General features: G+C 53.1%; 1 protein-coding gene across 11 annotated transcripts in view; it reads left to right on the top strand.

The window, feature by feature from the left end:
• The window catches only part of CAMK2D (calcium/calmodulin dependent protein kinase II delta), a 195860-nt gene extending 180903 nt beyond the window's left edge, over nt 1-14957 (top strand). For 10 of the 11 annotated variants that reach the window (XM_019656581.1, XM_019656579.1, XM_019656576.1 and 7 more), the window contains 5 exons: nt 5818-5893; nt 8505-8599; nt 10563-10791; nt 12113-12208; nt 13295-14957. In XM_019656581.1, coding sequence (XP_019512126.1) covers nt 5818-5893; nt 8505-8599; nt 10563-10791; nt 12113-12179 — 467 coding nt within the window. In that variant the 3' untranslated portion in view covers nt 12180-12208; nt 13295-14957. The remainder of the gene's footprint in view (nt 1-5817; nt 5894-8504; nt 8600-10562; nt 10792-12112; nt 12209-13294) is intronic. The other variant, XM_019656575.1, reaches the window with a different exon arrangement.
• The last annotated feature ends 781 nt before the right edge of the window (nt 14958-15738 follow it).

Below are 15738 nucleotides of genomic sequence, written 5' to 3'. Positions count from 1 at the left end.
AAATACTTTGTACTTCCCTTAATTTAAAAAAAATAGTCAACATTTTGTTTCATCGTCAGAAGCAGGGTCATTTTGGAAATGACATGGTCATATGTTGTGACCCAGTGATAGTCACAGGCTTTTTTTTTTTTTTCATTTCAGGTGTATAAAACAATGTAATAGTTAGACATTTGCACCCCTCACAAAGTGATAACCCCCCCCCATCCACTGCCCCTCTGACATCGTATAGAGCTGTTACAAGCCACAGACTATCTTCCCTGTGCTGTACCCACAGCATTTTTGAAATCCAAACTCACTTTCACTTACACTCAGTGACCCCAGTGCCAGGTTTTCTGTTAAGTATTTGTCAAGTCATTTTTTGTGAGGCCACAGCAAGTCAACGGGCTAACACTAAAGATACTGCATACCCAATTAACAGTTTATGCTTTGAAACTACGAGTCGTTAGATTTTGTGGAGCAAAGAGAAAAGATGGGTTGACGCTTGGTTTTGGCCTTGACAGCCTGTAGCAGCTAAAGGGCCAAAGAGCTGACGTTACTGAAAAGGCGACTGGACGAGTGAGGTCTACATAGTTTCTTCAGTAGAACTGTGGTGATTTCCAGACCTTCTATTTGAAAAAAATATTGTAGGTCATTAAACACATTATCTCCAGAAACTTCAATGGGTTTGATTTTTAAAAGCCAAAATAATGGAGATCACTTTTTCAAATGTTAACTAATGTGGCAACTAGCGAACTAAAAATAACGGCTCAGGAAACTCCAGGCAGAGCTGAGCTACAGGCCCCTTTTCCTACACGGCCACCAAAGCGCGAGCATGGTCCTAATTTGTGTGAGTCCTTAGACAACAGCTGTCCCCCACGAGTTACTTGCCTTAACAGCTGCGTGCAGAGACACTGTAAAACCACGGGGCCCCATTTTTGTGAAATTGGCCCAGTAAGTAGTCACTCCACAGAGAAAGGACAGGCCTGGACATCCGCCTGCAGCGCCAGCCGCGAGGCGGATGGAGAGGGTGACATGTCCATCGTGCCGGGGCTGACAGGTTGTCGTACCGAGTTTGGGGAAGAAAGATGTAAGTTGTTTGCAGAGGAACTGTCTGCAGATGCGGGTGTGGGAGAAGGAAAGGCGGAGGGCGTTCGGGCCCGGAGCCTGCGGTGCGGCAGCAGTGCGTGCTGGCTCTGGACGGCTGTGGGCGAGAGTCTGGAAACCCCTGTGTCCCGCGTGGTGGCGCTGGTGGCCGGCGTCCTCTCCAGGTAATAACTGTGGCTGAATCGGAGCTCCGCGCCCTCAGGAGCTGAGCTGCCTCCTGCTGGTGTCGGCCTGGCCTCTGGCTGATGCTCCGCCTCTGTCATCTGATGGAGGACATCTCAGACCCTGTGTTGTGACGGTGCTGATGCCACACCTCTGCCACCCTTCAGATTGGGAATAGCAGCATCCGGGGCACTCGGGTGGTGACACTGGAGCAGCGTGTTGAGGGAGCTTCCAGACAAAACGTGCCGTTTCCCGGCAGAGGAGTAGTGAGAAAAGGCGGGACCAGCTGGGGGGGCCCATGGGGTGGCTGTCGCACTGGTGGTGTGCCCCCGCCCCCACTGCCAGGGGACGGTGTCAGGAGATGCAGTGGACAGTAGAGGAGGGGACCTTTAGCTGGCTCTGTTCCATGGAGAGGGGTCTGCAGGGGCGGGGGCAGGGCAGGGGCGCCGATGGAGACGACCCCCTGAGCCAGGCGAGCTGCTGATCAAGTGCGAGGCGCACTGAGCGGAAACGGGCGTCCAGGCTTTGGTTTGGGCAACTGAGTGCATCACATGCCACCAGCCACAGTGACAAATGCACAACGGGCAGCAGGTGTAGCGAGGAAGGTGCTTGGGGTCGATTTGGGGCACTGAGCGTGTTAGGGGGGCCTGGAGCCCAGAAGGGCTTCAGGTCAGTCACAGGCTCGGCCGTCTTCGGAGCACAGCCAGAGCCAGAGGGACGAATGACATCGCCAGGGACGAGCTGAGCGACCCTGGGGCTTCAGGGACCACGAGAATCGTGGTGACTGCGTGTGGGGACTAAGGACAGAGGAGGGTCCCGGCAAAACCCACAGCTCAGAGCTGGGGGCTCCGTCAGCAAAGTGAAGCCGGGGAGAGGAAGGACCGTCCGGTCAGTGTCACATGAGGTGAGCAGCTCCTTCCGTTGTCAGCAAACACCCGCTGTGCCCGTCGTCACGGCGTGTTGTTAAAGGGCCAGCGCACCATCCCCAGACACCCGTGTCCTGTCAGGAAACCCAGCGGCCTGTGAGGAGGGCGCCTCAGCGTGTCCTGGGCCCGCCATGCAGTCACGTGCTGCCTGGACACGGGCTGCGTGCCACGTGCTGCGCCAGGCGCAGCGGTCAAGGGTCCACTTGGCACTTGCACAGCAGGAGGGAAAACCGGGGGGCCAGCACGCAGTGACCGTGTGTGTGCACGTGTCCCAGCGTGTGAGCCCAGGGGCAGAAGCGTGGGGACCGCTCCTGAAATGAGGACGGGGCGCCTTCTTTAAGGAAGAGGGGTTGGGTCGGGGGCTGGTACGAGAACGGAGGCGGAAGCGGGCAGCCTCCAGGGGGAGACACAGGGAATGTGGAGCGCTGACCACGGGCGTGCGTGTTGCCGCTGCGGGAGAAGCCCTGGGGGGCGGGCGGTGACAGTGGGGGCGCCTCGAGGGGCCTGGCCAGGCGGGCAGCGTCTCTTCCATAGCTACTCTGGGCAGGACACGGGGGCTGGCACCAGCGAGATGGTGAAAGCGGCGAGCAGTGGACATCAAACCAAGAGGCAGAGTCTGCAGGACCTGCCGGGGGGTTCGGGGGGGGGGGGAGCCATGGGCTCCAGGTTTGTTTCTGGCTGTGCTGCCAGCACACCCGCAGGAAGGAGACTCCAGAGGGCACACAGGTGTGTGGTGCTCGCAGTGCCTAGGCTCAGTTTAGGGGCGTTGGGCTCAACCTGTGTTCAAGACAGCCACCTGGAGACCCCAAAACGGGCACAGACACACACATCTGGAAGAAGGTCTGGGAGGAGGTCCCCGCGTGGCCGTCGTCGGCTGTGGGATGGAGAAGGAAGGACGTCAGGCCAGAGTGTGGGGAGGAGCCGGCCTCACGCTGACCCCCGGAGGGGACACAGAGCGAGTGCTGGCGGACAGCGAGGTCCTGTGATGGGGCCGCTGCTGGGGGGGTGGGGGCGGCAAACAGCCCCTGCGTGTCCCTCCACCAGAGGGCGGCTGTCTGCACCCCGCGCAGGGCTCACCGCGCTGCAGCAGGTGGGAGCCAGTTGCTTTGTTGTGTTGACTCACTTTTCAGGATTCATTTTCTTTAAATCGCTGGGACCCTTCACCCTCTTACCTCACCCTCCCAAGCCTCTTTACAACAGTGAAAGAGCCAAAGAATGGAATGTGAACCTGATGGTGTTCCCATCCTCCTGTGTACTTGCAGGGGGAGTGACTGAGTGTGGGGCGTGCCTGCCTCCCACTTCCCCCCCCCCCGGGGACCTGGAACTCCCCAGAGACTAGTGGGGACCTGTGGGCGTAGGCACCTCGTTCTATAGCCAGAGTTGTTTGTTATCAGTTTCTGTGATCGAGTGCTGGCAGAAGCTCCTCGTGTTCAGAACGTCACCCTCAGCGCCACAGTGACACGCTGTCCCCACTCTGGCTTCTGGGGTGGCCACTCCTTAGAATTCAGGAGAACAGAAGACAGATGGCAGCGGCCGCTCCCCACAGACCGTGGGTATCCAGGCCGAGCACAGTGACTGTCCCTTAGCCTCACTGCCACTGAGAGCAGAGCCTGCTGGCACCGGACCCTCACTGTCCCACTGCTCCCCCTACGGTGTCAGCTGTCATGTGCCACCGTGACCCACGGCCTCCTTGGCCCTGAGCCAAGGCAGTCACACTGCTTCTGTGGAAAGGAAGCGCAGGCTCAAGTGCCGTTGTCCCCGAGCAGAGCTCAGAGAAGGCTGCGGTGACTGAGGACAGAGTATGCCGGTGGCACGCGACCTGGAAGAGCTGGCACGTGTCCACGGGGCCGGGGAGACGCCATCACACCCCATGTCCCTGGCCTGCTGCAGGGGACAGACCCCAGCAGCACCCGCCAGGAGGGACCCAGCACATTGTGCTCCCTACACCGAGTCGTCGCCCAGTGAGGCCCTGGCAGCGACCTTACATTTGCCTCTTCCTTCCTTCTTGTTAGTTCTAAAAGTCGGAGTTGTTTCCTAAACTGCGGCTTGTTCCTGGGGCCACACAGCAAACTGAGGAGCCATTCATTTTAAACGGGGCTTTAAGGTGGGCGGCAGGCATGGGTGTCACCGTTGTGCCCTGTGTTCTGGGACGGGGTCAGCTGGCGTGCCTTCTGCCTCATGTTCACTGGAGGCCACACACACATGAACCCCTTCCTGCCGGAATGTGCCACTGGCACACCCCGTTCCAGGACGGTCCCGCCACGCTGCAGTGTGAGTTGGGTCACATACGTTATTGGGTATTATCGTGTCCGTCTGATGTGTATAGGAGCTAAGAAACCCTGTTTTGTTTTCATAATCTAACCTATTTTGGGGGTTTAATATCATTGACCTTGACGTTATAGTAACCGTTTTACAGACAGATTATGTTTTTACAAGGTCGTCTCAGTGAAGTCAAATTGCGTTTGCAGAGCATTTATTTTGAATAAGGACTAGGGTGACCTGGAAAACCTGAGGTTTTAAAAGTGAACGTTTAGGATTGTGGGAAAATCCCTCAGTGAAGATCAGGTTCACTACAAATGCAGAGCGGCCTCCGATCCGTGACCAGCTGGGCGCAGACCCGAGCTGCTTCCGTGCAGACAGCAGCCTCAGTGAGAGGCGGGGACGCTGTGCCATGCGCCAGCTTACTTCCAGCGGTTTGAGAAGTGTCAGAACGCTCTTAACACAAACTTCAGTGACATTTAATTTTAAGAGTATTTCACCCGTTTTTCATGCATAGGAGAACAGTGTTCTGAAACCAAGAAGGGGCCGTTCACCTCAGGCACTCAGACTCACAAACTGCACTTGTCTCCTTGTACACGTGGGCGACAGCTCTCTCGAGGTGCAGACATGCTCCTGGCCCCTCCACCTTTTAATTTGAGCAGGAGGACGGGCCACAGCAAGCAGGTGTGCTCGCACCTTACAGCCAGCAGGGGTGTGATTCCCGCTGAAGCGGCTGTGGCACACAGCATGCACTCACTTCCGGAGCGAGGGACACGCGGGGCACGCAGGAGTGCGCGTGATCAGAAAAGGCGTGCCCAGCGGGTGGTGTGAGCCGAGCCAGCTGGTAACAGCTGTGCCAGTCGCGGCTGGGCCTGGAAGTGAGTCCTGCAGACTCCATCTGAGCAGCTGCCCACACGCACACCGCTCATCTGTGGGGACCCTTCCCTGACGGCCACTTACCTGGACCAATGGCGATCGCAGGGTGGTGCCCTCTTGTAGAGCAGGTTGAGCTAAACAGTAAAATAATGCAAATATTACAGAAAGTTAAATGCTAAAGGTAATGAGAACAAATTAAAAATACAGCCTGGGCCTTCCAGGTGCCATCACTCACCAGCAAGCAGCTTGGGGCTGTGCGCCCCAAAGGTACATACGTTCAGAGTCACCTGTGGTCCGAATCTGCGGCCTGGAGCGTGGGCGGGTTCCTCACCCACCAGCAGGACCAGGCCACGTGGGTCCTCGCGCTCGGAGCAGCAGGGTGGCGGGGGCGGGCCAGGCCCCCACGAGGCGTGTCTCGATGGTAGTTCCCTGTTGCGGAAACGGCACCCCGGTGAGGCGCTCGTCCTGTGCGGCTTTTCGTGCTCTCACCCTGCTCTGTCCTTGCCCCTAGCACGGAAGCAGGAGATCATCAAAGTCACTGAGCAGCTGATCGAAGCCATCAACAACGGGGACTTCGAGGCGTACACGTGAGTACGGCCCAGCTCCAGGGTCTCAGCGCTCACTGAACCCTTGCCGGTGGGGTCCCTGGTCCATCCCCGGTTTGTACACCGGCCTGGGCAGCCCAGCAGGACCTGCCCGGGGGGAGCTTTCTGGGAGGAGAAGGTGCTGGATGGTAGCACACACGCGCCAGTGCAGCTCTGTGAGTCTGTTATCACCCCAACGCCTGTTTCAGGAGAGACACATGTGTGCCACACACGTGCGCAACACGACAAAGAACAGGCCAGTCCTCCCGAGGCGGGCGGAAAGACCCGTGTGGTCCAGGTGCTGGTGGGCCTAAACACAGATCCCCGATGCTGACCAGCTACCTTTTTAGAGGAAGACTGAATTCCTGTCACCATAGCAACCCTTTGTTCCACTTGTTCCTTAGAAACACATTGTGTAAGCTCGACTCTGAGCTTGAAAATACCTGCCCACCAGCAAGTCTGAGGCGAGGTCCGAGCCCCCCGCACCCCGCCATTAAGGCTTTATCACAGAGTAACCACGATGATTTTTTTTTATATTGAAAGCATTTTCTACTTTTAAAGTATTCTTAAAAAACATCAGTTCCACATTCTCTGAACAGGACTTTCAAGAATCACCATGAGTTAGCCTTTTGAAACTTATATTTCTGTTGAACAGTTAAAATGTTTTCCCACCCAAATGGGGAATTTCCATATGAAATTTAGATGTCGCCCCATCCTATCAATAAGCAGTCCAAAATCCTTCTATTTGGGCTTTTTTTAATCTACTTTGTGAACTTCCACTAATTCTTTTTTTTTTCTTTTTTTTCTTTTTCTATTGGGGAATTGGGGGAAGGGGAACAGACAAGTTGCTGTCGTTTTGTTCTTCAGTCTAGTTGTGGAGGACGTTGCTTCACTGGCCCAAGTTGGCACCATCATTGCGCTCTTTCCGGGCGAGGCAGATAAGTCGCCGGCTTCTGGATGGCCGCTCACGTTGGCCGCTGGCCGCTCACGTTGGCTGCTGGCCGCTCACGCTGGCTGCTGGCTACACACGGTAGCCCATGGCCACCCCCTGCCACAGGGGCTGCAGTCTACGCCATCGCTGGCGACCCACGGCAGCCCAGCTCCAGGTCGAGCTGTTGTTCAGCATCTTAGCTGCAGAGGCCAGTGTCACTGGCCCTCACATGTGGGATCCGAACTGGGGCCCTCTGGCGTCCCAAGCCAGTTCTTAACCAATGCGCACTCGGCCGGCCCCTATTTCCACTAATTCTTCAAATCTAAACTTCACGTCACTGTCTCTGAGAAGCCTGCCCTGACCACCGCAGGCTCAAGGGGCTGTTCAGCCCTCTGTGTTCCCATGGGACTCGAGCGCATCCCAGCGAGCTCGGGTATCAGCAAGGAACCGTCACAGTCATTCCCCACACACACCGCACTGCACAGCCCTGAGTCGCGGTCCCACCCGCCACCCTCCAGGAAAACTACGCGTCCCTAAGAGCCCAATGCAAATCTTCCTCTTAGATCTGTCCTGCCCTGTGTGTACACTGCCTGCTTACCGAGCACTTTGTAATTATTTCTATCCCGGGATTAATTTTGTCATAATTGTTTGTTTCAAAGAATTTCTGCTACATAATAGGTGTTCAACAATTCTTTATTGAACAAATAAGTTTATGCAAAGAAAACCCATTGCTGTTCTCTGAACACATACCGTATTTCCCCATGTATAAGATGCACCTTAATTTGGGGGCCCGAAATTTGAAAAAAAATGTATTACATAAAGTTATTGAACTCAAGTTTTACTCATCATAAAATTCATACAACTCCTCATCACTGTCAAAACTCCCAACCATTAGCTTGTCCTCATCTGTGTCTGATGACGAATCACTGTCTTCATAGATTGCCTCGTCCTCAGTTCCATCTATGGCATTTGAAATCTACCACCACCGTATAAGACGCACCCAGTTTTTAGACCCCAAATTTTTCAAAAGGTGCATCTTATACATGGGGAAATACGGTATTTAAAACAGTGTGTCTCTTTGTTGAATCAAACCTAGGATTGAAAAGACAACTTAATCTGTGCATTTGAACCTTTTATTAATTTTATTTTAAAAGTTAAATAATCTTTCAACACAAGTTTAATTAAGTCTTTTGAACGTTGCCAGGAAGTGTAGGAAGTGACACCTGCTTTCAAATCAGTCATAATATGGATATTTGTCATGAATGGAGGAGGCAGCAAAAATTATTCCCAAAGTATCTAATTTTAGAGCCAAAGTTGGCGTCGTAGGTCTGGAGAGTAACCTGGACTCGAACAGCATTTGAAAGATCGGGGAGGCCTGGAGAGTTCACATTGGAGAGAAAAAGGTCGAAATTTTTCAGAGTAAACTCCTGTGGTTTGCACTTTGCCGTCGTCTGCTGGACTGACTGCGTGACCTTTGTCCCTTTGTCCCGTCCCGGTTCTCTGTAGGGAGCGTCTTAGAGTCCGCTCCTCAAACCAGCTTCAGGGCCTGCAACAGAAATTTGCTATTTTTTGTGGTTTTTAGAAACTCCTTCACTGACTGTTGGGTAAATCAGAATGGATATGTGCAAAATAACAAAATACATTAACTTGTGTGCTATTTTCATTGTTTTTCTTTTCCTACAGAAAAATCTGTGACCCAGGCCTCACTGCTTTTGAACCTGAAGCTTTGGGAAATTTAGTGGAAGGGATGGACTTTCATCGATTCTACTTTGAAAATGGTACATTTATTCTAAATTTAATAACATGCCTTTTCAACCTCCTTTCGAATGTCTCCCAAACTTGCAGATTCTTTGGCTCTTTTATGCAATAAGAATTTTTAGTATTTGAAATCAGGGAAGGAGGGAGATGACAGGGTTAAAAGTGTTGGTATGTTTTGAAAAATATCTGACTTTGTATAAAAAGTAAGGTTGACGGAATACACCCCACATAAGTCCCAGTAAACACGTGCTACAAGGTGCAAAATGAGTTACCAAAAATGTGTTATTTCATGTTTCCATAAAACGTTGTTTATACATGAAAAAATACAAGAAGGCACAGCGTGCCATAACATTCCACAGGGGAGTGCTTTCAAGCCTACTTAGGACTCATTTTCAAAGAGACGACCAAGTATTTCAGGTCAGGTTACAAGAGTTTAGTGGCCTCAGAGGAAAGGCCACATTTCAGAGAAAGTGACAAAAGAAACTTGCAGAAATCCTTCAGGCCACCCGGAAAGTGGGAACGGAAACCCCGGCAACGCTCCCGGTGTCTGCACGGTGCATGCCAGGGGCTCGTGTGCGGTGGGGGCTCGAGGCGTGAGGAGTGTCATAATGGTCAGGGTCCTCACGCTGTGACAGGGCTGTCTGCCAGCAGGGATTGTCACGGTGTGTCCCAGGAATTACTTTTCTCACATGCACGGGGCATTTGCAAGGAAACAGGTAACCGGGTAGGAAACAGGCCTTGCGAGCTTCCGTAAGTGACCTCTAGCTGCTGACAGCATCTCCTGTCCCGTAAGAGAGCTGACAGCTAGCCTTGGACATGCTGAGGTGCGCGGACGTGACCTGCCCTCCGTGGCGTCCGGGGCCGTGTGCTCGTTGTGGTGGGTTTTCGTTCTTCTGTGACGGTAGCTGCCGGGAGCACTGAGTTCCTCAGACCCCCTGGGAGAACAGGAAGCACTTAGGAGTCAGACAGCCCTCCTGTCTTGGTGACCTCAGCACGGGCATCTCCGTGTCTCAGGCCTGGGAGAGCTACAGTGGGCGGCTGTGGTCCAAACACCAAAGGCCAGAGCCTGGCAAGAGCTGCCCAGTCAGAGCAAAGGGCTGCAGGGCAGAACCCGGCTGTGTGGCCCACGTGGAGTGTTGGCTTCTGGCTGGCTGGCCACAGCTGGGCCACCAGAGAGTGGACTCTGCTAAGTGAAGGAGACGGGCAGAGCCGTGCCGGCCCCCTGCTGGAGACTGGGCCCCGTGCCTGATGCTCAGGACATGCCCCTGACCCCGTGGATGTCACCAACTCACGGAGACAAGACCACAGGATGGCTTGTCAGCTGCCCAGTGCTTCGTTCAGGAGCTGCTCCCTGCACAGGGGCCGGGCCCGCTCCCCCTCCGTTCGTGTTATGCTTGTTTCCAAACACCCCCCATTCTAAATAACTACATCTCTCTAGCCTCTCCCCAGTTTTCAGAGCAGCATGTGTACAGAGGGAACCAAAGAAAATAGCAGCTGTATCTCCTTTTTCCCTTTCTCTTTTCCTTTGTACTTTGCACAGTGCAAGGCACCCAGTTAGTCTGAATAATTAGTAGGCGGATGGAGGGAGGGTGGGTGGAGTTCCACATTCTCTGAACAGGACTTTCAAGAATCACCATGAGTTAGCCTTTTGAAACTTATATTTCTGTTGAACAGTTAAAATGTTTTCCCACCCAAATGGGGAATTTCCATATGAAATTTAGATGTCGCCCCATCCTATCAATAAGCAGTCCAAAATCCTTCTATTTGGGCTTTTTTTAATCTACTTTGTGAACTTCCACTAATTCTTTTTTTTTTCTTTTTTTTCTTTTTCTATTGGGGAATTGGGGGAAGGGGAACAGACAAGTTGCTGTCGTTTTGTTCTTCAGTCTAGTTGTGGAGGACGTTGCTTCACTGGCCCAAGTTGGCANGGGTGGGTTTCTTTACATAGAAACTAAGCTCTGTTTCCGTGTTGCTCCCGATCAGCTTTGTCCAAGAGCAACAAGCCAATCCACACCATCATCCTGAACCCCCACGTCCATCTAGTGGGGGACGATGCCGCCTGCATCGCGTACATCCGGCTCACGCAGTACATGGATGGCAGCGGGATGCCGAAAACCATGCAGTCAGAAGAGACACGCGTGTGGCACCGCCGGGACGGCAAGTGGCAGAACGTGCACTTTCATCGCTCGGGGTCGCCAACCGTCCCCATCAAGTAAGTGTGTCCAGGCTGTCGGCACCAGTCACTTACCCACTGGTAACAGCAGGTCGTGTGGCATTTAATGCCAGCGGTCGGTCACACTGGCAAGAAGAGATGTCTCACGAGAAGCAGCCTGTAATCTCTGGAAGGACCCACCCAAGCGGCCACGTGCAGGCGCACACCTGTCCCCAGCACACGGCAGTGTCACATAGGGACTGGCCAGGCCAGGGTCTCGTAGGGTTAAATCAGGGGGCTTCGTGGAATAAGGTAAATCGTGTGAGACTTCACTGTCGCAACAGGCAGAGGATGTGGGGGAGTAACGGGGAGATCTAACATGGCAGTGTGACAGCGGGAGCTTCATCTCATGCAGTGTCTACCAGGGCTCAGCTACAGACAGAGAAACGTATCAAAACAGCGCTTAAGCGGAAGTGGCAGGTGCTCGAGCGTCTGTGGCTGCACCTCAGCTGCGCGCTCCGGCGGCCGTTCCCCAGATGCTGTTGCCACCTCGGTGCGTAGGTCGTGCCTGAGGAAGCGCGGGCTGATGTGTAGGCGAGTTGAGAAAGACGTTTATCTGCGACCCCAATGAGAGGACAGCCGCACAGTGAGGATGGTAGACAGCGGCAGAGCGGCCGGCCGTGGGTGCCCAGGGCGGCAGGCCGTTTGCAACAGCGGGACGAATACTCAGCGAGTGGACTTGGAGGCCTGGAAGGAACCACGAGGGCCCGTCCAAGCTGGAGGGACCGCGGCGGGCACAGCGTCAGACCGTTAGCGTGGTTGGGCAGAGGGTGGTGGGTGAGGGAGGCGGGGTCCCCCTCTGGTCAAGTGAGCGGTGAGAAAAAGGCTGGCAGCGAACAGGAAGGGGTGCGTCTCTCAGCACAGGTGTGGCCCTGCTGACCCCCCCCCCCGATCCTCACCAGCACCACTTGTTAATACTTGGGGGGGGGGGCCTTCAGCTCACTCCAGAGAACCCGCAGCAGTTCCTTGGCTCCGCATGTGCCTCGGGCTTTCCAAGGCCGCCTCTGCTGTAGAGGTGGGTTTGTAAAAAGTGGGTCAACAAGGAAAAGAACAAAAGATAGGCTGACATTCACTCTGAAAACAATAGCCATGTAGTTAACAGAAAGTCAGAGGAGCATTAGGCCAGTGAAGATGCCCATTTAGTGTGTGTGTTCTTACCCCAGAGAGGTGAGGCCCACATCGCCCGTCCCTGTGGCAGGAGGGCTGGCTCCCCTGGTCCCGGAGGGCTCGGGCTGCAGCTCCCCGAGTGTGCAGGGGATCAAGCCTAGTGAAGAAAACGCCCTTTTCTGCCAGGAGGCTTAAGTGGGGCTTTTCTTGATAGGCCCTCCTGTATTCCAAATGGGAAGGAAAACTTCTCAGGAAGCACCTCTTTGTGGCAAAACATCTAAAGCACGAAAACCCTTCCCATGTGGGTCTTGTAAGTAACACCCTGCGCTGTGGCACTTTGGGAGTGGAGCTGGTGACTGGAACGCTGCATGGCTGGTTTCCTTCCCCTTAGGATATCTTCTGCGATATACTCAGGGACAACCAGAGAGGGTCTCTGGAAAGTCACAGCATTTTTGCATGAGCTCGCGAGACTACTATGTGGCGCCGTGTTGCCGCCCAGAGAGGAGCTGCCTCCAGCACTCGGGCCGTGGGGTGTCCACACAGGCCGGGGTCTCACGGCAGACATCACTTACAGCACCTCTCAGTTATCCACACCCAGCCCACGTCCAGCTCTGGGACCCTGGGCGTCCTGGTTCCCACAAGGTTTCAGCTCCTGACGTGCACGTGGCTGCGGCCTGAGTGTCATGGAGTTGCACCGTGCGGACAGGACACGGGAGGAGGTCACAATAAGATTAAAACTCGCCAGCTGGGTGATTCCAGGGGATAACTGAAAGCTGGCCGTAATTGGATCCCTGCCCGTGCTGCTGTTAAGGTTTGTTTCTGACTTGGACCGGGACTCAGGCCTGTGTGGTTCTGCTGTGGGCATTTTCCCGCTGTCAGCACCGAGCGTCCTCAGAGCGGAAGGGGCCGTCCCGGCTGTTGGAGTAAAGACACAAGTCCTCCGCGAAAGCCGCCCAGCCACGTCGCCCCCATTTTCGAGGCTGTGCTCCCTGTTAAGTGGACTTCTAGGTGTGCTGTCCCAAGAAGTCTAAGAATAATGACAACGCTAAGGATGAGCTTAAGCTTGCAGCCTAGTTCAGTCAAGTGAGAATATACGTGTAGTAATTCGTTTAGTAAACGTGCTTAAATTGTCCGTTTAGGTGTGATACTGTGATGGAAGCCTGGCTCCCTATCTCTGTTTTCAGCCTAGCGCTGTGTGGACAGATTGACAGATCATTAACATTGGTTGCCTACCTTAATATTGTCTAACATTGTGTATTTTACCTTTAACAACTGCAAGCAAGCTCTCTTATGTGGCACTTTCAGCCTATTACTCAGATGAGTTATCAAGCCCTCCTGGGGAAGCAACGTGCTGGTCGTTGGCAGAACAGTGTAACTTTTCCTCTTCTCCTTGCAGCTAAATGCGGACAGTGCCACCTCTGCGTCGTCTCCGGGCGCCTGGACGGGAACCTGGGCCCCTCTCCATGCCTGTGTGAGTGCATGAAGGCGCGAAGGTCCTGTGTGTGCATATGTGACGCAGCGTCTTGTCATCTGTTCCTTCTGTACATCGTTTACACTTCAGCTGTGGGGGTGTTCCATGCAAACCAAGGGGGGCCAGACAAAAATTCCACCCTACTCCAAGTACAACCTGTTCATCAAGTTTCTTTTTGCCAAGATTTAACAGACTTCACCATTACTGTTCTCCCAAGAACAGTGTGTAAGAGAAATGTAACTTTTTAAAAACTCTTTGATGTTAATCTGTTTTTGCTTGTTTCACAAAAAAGGGCAAAAAAATACCTTCAGTTTCCTGGTGTGATCCTGGTTGAAATGGGCGGTTTTTCACTGAAGGCTTTGTTGCTGTTCAGCAATGGAAGAGGGTGCACGTGTGGGTGTGGAAGCGGGAACCGGGGGGCTGTCTGCCGTCGGGTCAGGCTGGCAGCTGGCACGGTCAGGTCATGTCCGCAGCTGGTCAGTCTGGTGGATTCGCTGGGCTGAAATTTTTGTTCCTTTCTCAAAGCTGCTGTTTTCTTCATTTTATCTCGTTCCCTACCCTTTTCCTTTTGTTTAGTAGTGAGTGAGATCTGCATAATGAAGGTAAAATAAAAACCGAGGCCTTTCAGAGGGAGCCAGCCTACAGTTTCGATCGTCTTCAGGGCCCACAAAAATGGTGTCAAGATTTGAAAGGCTTTCGGTTTGCTTAGGCTGGAGCTTGGCCGCGTGGCCCGGGCAGGACGGCCGGCAGTGCACGCCTCCCGCGGCTGGTTCTCTGAGGCGCAGAGGACACCCGCTTTCCATGCTCAGACGTGCTTTGAACGTGGTCGCTGCGACTTGTGCTTTTTAGCTTCTCTTTTTGTCAGGGTGACACATCTTCCTGCAAGGAGTTAGGATGCTCGTTTCAAAAATAAGACAAGGGAACACTCCCATTTTCTCCGTGCTGCTCGCCCCACCCTGTGGTGCATGGACCCTCCCCCCGCGTTATTTTACCAGTTACCGTAGAGATTCGCAACCTCAGAAGCCTGTCTGTAAAGCAAGAAACAACGAAAACAGCCCTTTTTTCTCTCATTTCATCCTTCTGTGTTGATTACTAATCACCTTAGATATTGTTGCTAGTGGATGTACGGTAGACGGATTGAAGCTTTTCTGATAATTATTACATGATTTAAAACAATATATATATTTAAAATAAATAAATACAGTAAATGTATTGAGCCATGTTAACCTGCCAATGAGATCTGTGAAGTAATGGCCTCATTTTCCCTTTTTACTTTGTTACCTTTTTGTGAAACGGCTATACGTGGCATACATGTATTTTAAAAACATAGGTATGAAGTGGTTTTTTTTACACTTTTAACGTAGCACGTGGTGTTGACGTTTCACTGTATGTAGCTCACGTCTTCTCCGCACTAGGACGCCAGGAAATTGTGCTTTGTTCTCCACCACGATCGGGTTTCACATTTATTACCTTCTATCATTTTGAAACACTGCAGTTTACCATGGGACACTGTATATATTTCTTGCCATAATGGTAAATGACTGATTGATATATTTAAGAGTTAATAAATTTGTGATTTCTGCTGACAGTGCGTCCATCTGTTTCTTAGGAGAAGGTACGACCCTTACGCCTGAGGCCGCCTCGTGCCAACGGCACATATTCTGGGCTCAGTAGGTCTCAACCGCTTACCTCCCAGTAAAGACGAAGTCACTGAGCTGCCTTTTAAGGATGCACTTGTGGTGATGGCAGCTTCATTGACTGTATGAACAAAGTAACACTCTCTCCTGGGAAAACTGGCCTGAAAGTAAAGTAGTTAGAAGCAGGTAAGAGTCAGCAAAGTTTCTAAACGTTCCTCTAAGCCCATCCTTCTCAGGGCTGCTGGTTCCGTTTTCACCCTAATCTGACCGTACATGGCAACGTTGTCGTCTCCAATAAACAGGCCAGCGTGTCAGCCCCCTCGGCTAGGATGCAAGTGGACAGAGCACTCGGCTCCGTCCAGTTTCCTGAAAGCACCACCGTGCTTGTTTCTTACCAGAACATTCTTCCCCCGCCTCTCTGCATAATTCTTATTCTTTAAAATGCACACTCTGAGCTCTCCCAGTACGTGTGCAGTCATGGTCCCGTCCCGCCAGCCACACTGTTTAGAAAACACACCTTCACTCGTGTTTCTGCTGAAGGATCGTGTCTGTTGGCCTCAGCTGGGGGCCCAAGCCCACGTGAGGGCCAGGGAGGGAGAGGCTGGCACAAGTCATTGCTGAACTGTGGCCAAGCCGGCGCTCACGCCAGGGCTGCCTGCCGTCGACACTGAGCACGCTGCCTCTTCCCTCAGTGCCCGTGGCTGTAAGATGAGAAGAAACAGGCGCCTCAGC

Source organism: Hipposideros armiger, unplaced genomic scaffold (assembly GCF_001890085.2).
Source record: "Hipposideros armiger isolate ML-2016 unplaced genomic scaffold, ASM189008v1 scaffold_262, whole genome shotgun sequence".
NCBI lineage: Eukaryota > Metazoa > Chordata > Mammalia > Chiroptera > Hipposideridae > Hipposideros > Hipposideros armiger.
This window is presented reverse-complemented; position numbering and strand designations above follow the sequence as displayed.